This window comes from Marmota marmota, unplaced genomic scaffold (assembly GCF_001458135.2).
Source record: "Marmota marmota marmota unplaced genomic scaffold, marMar, whole genome shotgun sequence".
NCBI classification, from domain to species: Eukaryota; Metazoa; Chordata; class Mammalia; order Rodentia; family Sciuridae; genus Marmota; species Marmota marmota.
Genome location: NW_025999880.1, coordinates 14,660,409 through 14,668,294, shown reverse-complemented (window position 1 = coordinate 14,668,294; position 7,886 = coordinate 14,660,409). Strand labels below are relative to the sequence as shown.

Sequence of the window (7,886 nt, the reverse complement as noted above, 5' to 3'; positions counted from 1 at the left end):
CCGGAGGCTCCGCGGCGGGGCGGCTGGCGGAGCGCGGCTTGGCACGGAAGAAGTCGTCTCGGGAAGCGGCCAAGTCCCTGGAGCTAGAGAAGGCCGAGTGCAGGGGTCCTGGAGGTGGGGCCTCGGGGTCCCCCGACGAGGCGGGCTCCAGGGGTCCTCCACAGATGAGGTGGAGCTGGGACATCGAGGTGGCCTGGTCTCGTTTGTTACCGTCAGAAGCTCCGGAGAGCTGCAGCTTGCGGTGCTGTTGCCTTGGCTTCAAGCATCGCCTCCTGGAGAGGGAGACTGCGACCCTCAGGAAAGACCGAGGGTGAGGGCCAGAGTGGCTGCCTAAACCATGCTGTTGCAGACCGAGGGGTGAAGATAGTTGGAGGACTGGGGCTCGCGCCTGGTGCGTTCAGGAGAGATGGGGGGTCGGCAGGAAAGGGCCTCAGAGAGGTTGTGGAAGGGTTAAGGGTGCAGTGGGAGGCCATCCAGCAGCTGAGGTCCATCTGGGAAACTACATTCTGAGACCCTGGAAGGGCACCTAAGCCAACTAGGAGTGTGCCTGGAGTACCCTGGATATAAGAGCTGGGTTGGTAGGAGCAGCCACAGAGCAGATTGTCTCTAGAGGGGTCTGGCCTGCAGATCCTACCACTTGTCCCCCCACTCCTCTTAAGCTGCTAGACTTTCTGGTCTTTACTTTTGCACATGCAGTCCTTTCCTGATGGCACTGCAAGGATCAGAATTGTTGGTGCATCTTTGGGCCCCCAGTGCCCAGCACAAGACCAGGCATACAGCAGGCCTCAGATAAAAGGAGGTGGAGGTCCCCCATACACTCACCGGCAATAATAGATGAGCAGACACAGCAGAATGAGCACCAGCAGGGCCAGGGCTGCCAGGATGGTGAGCAGGAAGATGGTATGGTAGGTGCCAATGTCCTGGATGCCTGACGTGATAGTGACCAGCCCTGTGCCAGACAGGGGCTTAGTGTTCAGGTGTGGATGCCCTTTCTGCCTTTCATAAAATGTCCACTCTTCCATCCTTCCCTTCCACCACTGTCCCCTGCCCCAATGCCCCACCACTCTCACCAGCCGTGGGGGAGGCCATAGCAGCCACCCAGTACCCCAACTGGGGGGAGATGAAGGTCCAGTAGAGCTGCCGGCCTTCCTTCCTGATCACACCAGTGCCATTGCGTACCCACAGTCCTGGGAGAGGCATGGTCTCATCAAACTCAATGTCCCTCCACCAACCGCCACCTAAGTCCAATTTTCCTTCCCCAAACTCCAGCACCTGAAGCTCCCTGAGACACTTACCACTCTTGGGGTCAAACCTCCAAGCTGGTATGCTGGTGCCCACAGCCAGGGCACGAGGCTCTGAGGGCACTGGCAGGGACAGGTGAATGGGACCTGAGAGCGGTACCTCTGTCCCATTGCCTGTCAGCAGGTGCACACTCACAGCAGCCAGGGGCATCAGCTCCAGCCAGGAGCCATTGCCTGAGGGAAGAGGACACAGGGCTGAGGTCTAACTCCTGGGGAGGGGAGGGAGTCCCTGCTATACCAGGTACCTAGCATACCTGAGCTGGAGGCCTCGGTGCCCAGGAAGGCAGGGAAAGCCCGCATTTCCTGCTGGGTGCTGGCAGGTGTGAGCGAGGCCCAGAGCTGGCTGTAGGTGGAGCTGACAGGCAGGCGGGCAGCCCGGCGCTGGAACTGCACCCAGGGCTGGGATCGGGCTCCTGGATGGAGAGAGGGACTGCAGTGGCCTATCCAGGGACCAGGGCAAAAAGCAAATATCTAAGAAGGGGGCCGTGGGGTCGGGCCAATTGGGAAGGCCAGGGATGACTTGGAGAGAATTGGGCAGTCCAAATGTTAACCTGGAAGAGATGTGGACCTGAAACCTCCAATCCTGTCTATGTGACCCTCAGCAAGTTACTTGCTGTCCTTGAAACACTGTTTCCTTATAAACCAATAAAATGATGACATTTAAAATGATGTCCTCAGGGAATTAATGTCTCCTGTATGGCAGGTACCAGGCCAGTTCCTGGAATGCAAAGATGAATGTGGCCAGCTTCCCTGCCTTCAGGTTCACAGTCTAGTGTGGTACTGCCCTTTAGGTACCATTGGAACTTTCTACCATGATGAATGATGATGATGACCATTACTATACCCACTAGACGCACATGGCTATTAAGCATTTGAAATGTGGTTAATGTAACTGAGGAAGTGGATCTATTTTTAATTTGTAAGGAGTTGAGGAATTTTTAATTTTGGTTATTTCAATTTAAATAGACACAGATAGTAGCTACTTCATTAGACAGGTGTGTGTGTGTGTGTGTGTGTGTGTGTGTGTCTGTTGGGGTGAAGGGAATAGACATAAACAGAATTCCAATACTGTATGGTTATAGATAACATTTATTAAGCTTTAAAATATACTGGGCACTGTTCTAAGCTGGATACTATAGTAATCCCTGTAATTAGCATAACAGCCCCTGAGATAGGTTGCCTTTATTATCAATTCTATTTCATAGATATGCAATGGAGGCAGAAGTTTGATAACTTACTCTAAGTCACCATCCATGATCCCAGAATGATGCCTCAGCTCTGGCACCAGGACCCACTCTCTCACCCCCACTCCATCCTGCCTCTTTATTAACTGCTGGGGGCTTCTGACCAGCCCAGCACTGGGAAGGCATGGAATGGAGTCTTGCAGGACAAGTGAGACTCTGCCAGAAAAGTGGGAAAGGACTTCCAGGAGGACTGGCAGGAGAAAGCTCTGCAGCCTGAGGCAGTGGCTGCCTGTCCTGGTGGGTGCTGCCAGCTCTGGGAAGGGTCTGGGCTTCTGCTAAAAGCAGTGAGCACTACGGGAGAGCTGTAGCTCTGGGCAGCAACGTCCATCTGGCATTTTAGAAACCTCCAGGGGACATTTAGAAGCCTCTGGTGCAGGGTCAGAGTGAATACGATAGCCAAGAGTAATTTGCCAACAAGGGTGCAAGCTAAGAATTTTAACTGGGGAGGGTCTTCTCCCACTCCCAAACCCACTGTTGCTCTCTAGTGGTAGCTGGATGGAATCTACCCTCAGCATGGCCAGGCCAGAACCTTTTCCAAACCCTCACTGTCCCCTTCTGCCACATCACCCTGATGACTTGGCCAGGTCTTACACTCAGCAAGCGTCTCTCCTTGCTTTCTACTCCTGAGCCCAGAGTCCCACTGCTTCCTCCACCGAGTGCTCTGGTCCACTTGGCTCTATGCAGGTTAGGGCCTTCTCTGAATCCAGCTGCCTCTCTCCACTGCCCTATTAGTTCTGCAACCATTCCAAGGTTTGTAATGAGGTTTGTCTTTCTACTTGTCTGTGACTTTTTAAGGCAGGGACTTAAGTCTGTGACTTTTTAATGTTCTTTCTTACCATTGTGCCCCTGAACCAGCCACCATGCCTGGCACAGTGCAGATGCTGAAGTATTTAAGTGAGTGAGATTGAAAGCCTGTGGGTAGACAAGGACCACTTCAGGATAGCTCCAGGCCTTGCACTTGATTGGTGGTCAATACCTGTGGAAGGACCCTCTCATGGCCTCCTCACAGCCAGACACCCAGTAAGTGCAAAAATACATGATAATAAAGGTGGCAGGGAAGTAGGAGTAGAGAGAGAATAGAAACCACGAGAAGCCCCAACAGACTATAAACATTTATTGAATACCTTCTGTGGTTTTTTTTTTTTGCATACTTAATGTATTTATTTATTTGGTACTAGGGATTGAATCTAGGTGTGCTCTACCACTGAGCTACATCACCAGCCCTTTTTAATTTTTATTTTGAAACAGGGTCTCACCAGGCTGAGGCAGGCCTTGAACTTATTATTCTCCTGCTTCAGCCTCCAAAGTCACTGGGATTACAGGCTTGAGTCACTGGATTCAGCACAATTGATGTTACTTACTCCTTGCCTCAATTTGATTAAGACATTATGCTTCCATATATTACACATGAACAAAGAATTGCTTAGAGAGGCTTGGGTGACTTGCCCAAGTGCACCCAGCTAATATGTGTTCAAGGAGATATTTTTTGCACACAGATCAGGGGGAAAGAAGTGGAGTTGGTGTGGGATGGAAGGGTGGGGCTTACCAGGAGAGCCTAGGAGGATGTGCACAAGGTCCTCATAGAGGATGAGGGTGGCTGGCCGCTCGGGGAGCAGGTAGAGGCTGACAGATGCATACACTGCAAGAGGGGTGGCCCGTGAGCTCCAGAAAAACACACACCCCCTTCCAGGCACCCCCACACACCCAAATCCCAGTGGTTTCATCCTCCCTCACCCCATTCTGCATACCCCAGCCCAGGGAGCAGCTGCTGGAAAGCCTGTCCCCTCCACCCCCGAGGGCTATTTTGGGAAGGGGCTGATGGAGGATCAGCTGCTGCCCCCCTCCCAACTCCACCTGCCCCTCCACTCACAGGGCAGCTTGTCAACACGCCAGGGCACAGAGTTGGTGAGGAAGCCAGGGCGGGCAGCAGTGACCAGTACCCAGGTGCCCAAGCGGTAACTGAGAGGTAATGTGGCCACGCCCTCTGAGTCTGTGGTGCCGGCAGCCAGCAAGGTCCGGTTCCCAAACACATCCACGGAGGCCCGGGCCAGGGGCACCAGCTCCCCGCTCACATACACCTGCACCTTGATCAGGATCTCTGTGGGCAAGATGGGGTGAGGGGAGTGAGGAGCCGAGAGGGAGGATGAGAACTAGGGGAAGCCTCAAGATCAAAGGAATGGGCTGGGGATGTGGCTCAAGCGGTAGCGCGCTTGCCTGGCATGCGCGAGGTGCTGGGTTCGATCCTTAGCACCACATACAAATGAAATGAAGATTTGTGTCCACCGAAAACTAAAAGATAAATAAATATTTTTTTAAAAAAAGATCAAAGGAATGGGCTGCTGGTTATGGGGGATTACGGGGCTGATGCCAGACCAGTATTATAATGAAAGCCAGTGTTTATTTACTTTTGTAGTGCTGGGGATGGAATTCAGGGCTTCCCTTGCACACCAGGCAAGAAGTACACTGAGCCATAGCCAGCAAGTATGGAGTGCTATTATTTAAGCCTAAATGAAGTCTGGGAAGTAGGTGGTGCTATTACTGTATTTCATCAAGTCTAACCCATGCAGCCTTTCACATTTTAATATTTCTGAACTTGAGGTTTATCTGTGATTGATGATGTCATCATTAAAATTGACAGCATTTTTTCTTTCTTTCTTTTTTATTTCAGTACTGGGAATTGAACCCAGTATTGCTCTGCCACTAAGCTATATCTCCCTGTCATTTTAACATTTTATTTTGAGAAATTGTCTTGCTGAGTTACTGGAGTAGGCCTGGAACTTGTGATTCTCCTGCTTCAGGCTCTAAAGTTGCTGGGATTACAGGCAAGTACCCAGTGAAAAATAATGATGCATCTTACAGTCAGTGATGTGTTAAATTTGATAAAATATGCCCTTTCCCCATTTTACAGCTAAACTGAGATTCAAAGAGTTTAGATATATAGACTACAGTTGAGAAATCTGGGATCCAAACCTGGTAGTCATCACTAGGACATAAATTCTTAGCTATTTGACCCTATTGAGGACAGGAAGGGAAATGAGTGCTGAGAAAGGATGAATTCAAGGAGGAGGGGCCTATAGATAGAGATAGATGAGGTCAAGTTTGAAAGGGAGGATGGGGGCCAGTGTGGTGGCCCACACCTGTAATCCCAGTGTCTCAGGAGGCTGAGGCAGGAGGATTGCGTTTTCAAAGCCAGCCTCAGCAACTTAGGGAGGTCCTAAGTAACTCACTGAGGCCCTGTCTCTAAATAAAATACAAAAGAAGGCTGGGGATATGGCTCAATAGTTAAGTGCCCCTGGATTCACTCCCCAATACCAAAAAGAAAAAAAAAAGAAAGGGAGGATGAAAGCTGGGTTGGAATTTGAGTTCTCAAAGAAGAAAAATTGAGAAGGGGACACTAAGGAATTGGACATTCCCATCATTCCCCTCCTTCCCAGAAACCTTTGCACAAGTCTCTTTTCCTTCAAATTTAGGGATACACTCTAACCCCTAAGCCTGAACAAGTATCTCCTGACCCCTCCCCTTCATGTCTATAGCTGGTCAGTGACAGTCAGTCACCATGGCAACGCCCTCATTCCTCCCAGGAGATCAGGCAGGGAGCTGGGGCCCTAGCAAGGGGAAGGCAATCTGGAGGGCCCACCAGACTCAAAGAAAACTGATAGGCAGGGAACTGGGATGGAAAGACCTTCTTCTGGTTTCCAGGGCTGCCTCTGCCCCAAGTCCCAGAATAGCCAGGCTGGGCTGGCCTGCAGAGATCCTAAACTCCACTGGCATGATGGGACCCGAGTTTTCCCATGGATTCTCAGGCAGGCTCTTGGATCCACAGCCCATCTACCCTATCGGCTTCCCTTCAGGAAGGCCTTACACGTGGAGCCTGACACTCAACAGTGACAGGTGTTTTATCTCAGGCTTCCAGTCCAGGGCCAGGACCACGCCTGCTGGTGGCATCCCATCCAGCTGTTCACCAGAGCCCACCTCCCTCTCCCCTCCCAGGCCAGAACACAACCCTGTAGGGTGGGGCACACACTCAGCCCACTCTGGTCTCCCCCAACACACAGTAGGAATTCTGAGAAGCTAGAAGGGCCTGGCTACTATCCTGGCTGGGAGCAGCTGGACAGAGCAGCTGGGAATAAGGGACCCAGCAGCCTTAAAAATGGTCACTTGAAGGAATGCCTTGGGCTCAAGGGCTCAAGAGTCTCAGAAGAGGTGAGGGGACTGGGGACACAAAATAGGGGTGGGCAGGTAAAGCCTGAGGAGATATCAGTGCCAAGCTGGGGGTGGGGCAGATGTGGAGCAGATTCCCTTCCCTCAACCTGGGCTCCCAGCCAGCTGCCTGAGAACCCCCTAGCTAGTCTCTATTTCCACCAATTCCCTGGGCTCTCTCCCCTGGGGCGTAGGGCCTTGACAGAGGGACTTTCTAAGAAACTAGGAACTCCTTCTACCTGGCAAAGCCTCCTGTCCTTCCTGGGAAATCAGGGGAGACTGAGGCAGAAGGAGATCCTTCCCCATTCCTCAAAGCCTAACATTCCATACAATGTCTGCTTCTCAGCTTCAGCCCTGCCTCGTTCCAGTAGGAAATGCGACCTCCTCCCTTCATCCGGATCCCACTTCCCTCAACCAGACCCCCCACCCTGCCTTTCCTGCTAGCTTCTTGAAGGTGGTGGTGGGGGTTGAGGAGCAGAGAAGACGGTTTCCGGCAGAGATGGGGCCATCAGACAGAGGAGGCAAGTGCAGTATGGGGTGACGGCGCAGGAGGCTGGGAGGTGGGCGCAGGGCTGGGGTGGATGGAGACAGAAGCACCCAGGCATCGGTGTGGAGTCCTAGTCTCTCCCGCTGCAGGAGCCGGCCCCACCCCCACCTCACACACCCACCTTGGCTGGGTAAGGCGCTGGGAGGGTCTCTTCCATTGGGAAGGAGAGGTGAGGTGAGGAGGGGGTGATCTGGGAGCGGGAAGAGGACAGGAGTGGCAGGACGCGGGCTGGATGGAGACCCAGGCACCTGCCTTCCCAGCTGGCACTCAGCATGGCTCCGCGACCACAGCCCAGCCATGCGCCTTGAGTTGAGAATCACAATGTACTCCTTTTCTCAGAGCCCACCAACTGCAGCCTCACCTTCATCATGGGAAAATCAGCTCTTATTTGTGCACCCCAAATTCTAAACCTGGGGGGCCGGCTGGAAGCTGTCAGGCTCCCTGGGCGAAGAACCCCATTCGAGCAGTCGATCCCGCCCACAGCCTCACCCACTCCCCCTTTTCCCCTCCCCCCTTCAAGCTCAGCTCTAGGCGCCCAGCCCCCGTCCGGGCCCAGGGTGGCAGTCGATGCCAGAGCCCCCACCCAGCCGGGGT

The 7,886-nt window shown here is 52.8% G+C and overlaps 1 protein-coding gene across 1 annotated transcript; it reads right to left on the bottom strand.

The window, feature by feature from the left end:
• Position 1: 1 nt before the first annotated feature.
• Fam171a2 (family with sequence similarity 171 member A2) lies at positions 2 to 7,659 on the bottom strand (the record flags this gene model as incomplete). Its single annotated transcript, XM_015495819.1, has 9 exons — positions 7,654 to 7,659; positions 7,414 to 7,482; positions 4,416 to 4,695; positions 4,092 to 4,184; positions 1,556 to 1,714; positions 1,296 to 1,475; positions 1,071 to 1,187; positions 823 to 949; positions 2 to 272 (listed from the first exon to the last, which is right to left on the bottom strand). Coding segments are annotated over exons 1-9 (1,302 nt in total), but the record flags the coding sequence as incomplete, so codon positions are not given.
• Positions 7,660 to 7,886: the final 227 nt, after the last annotated feature.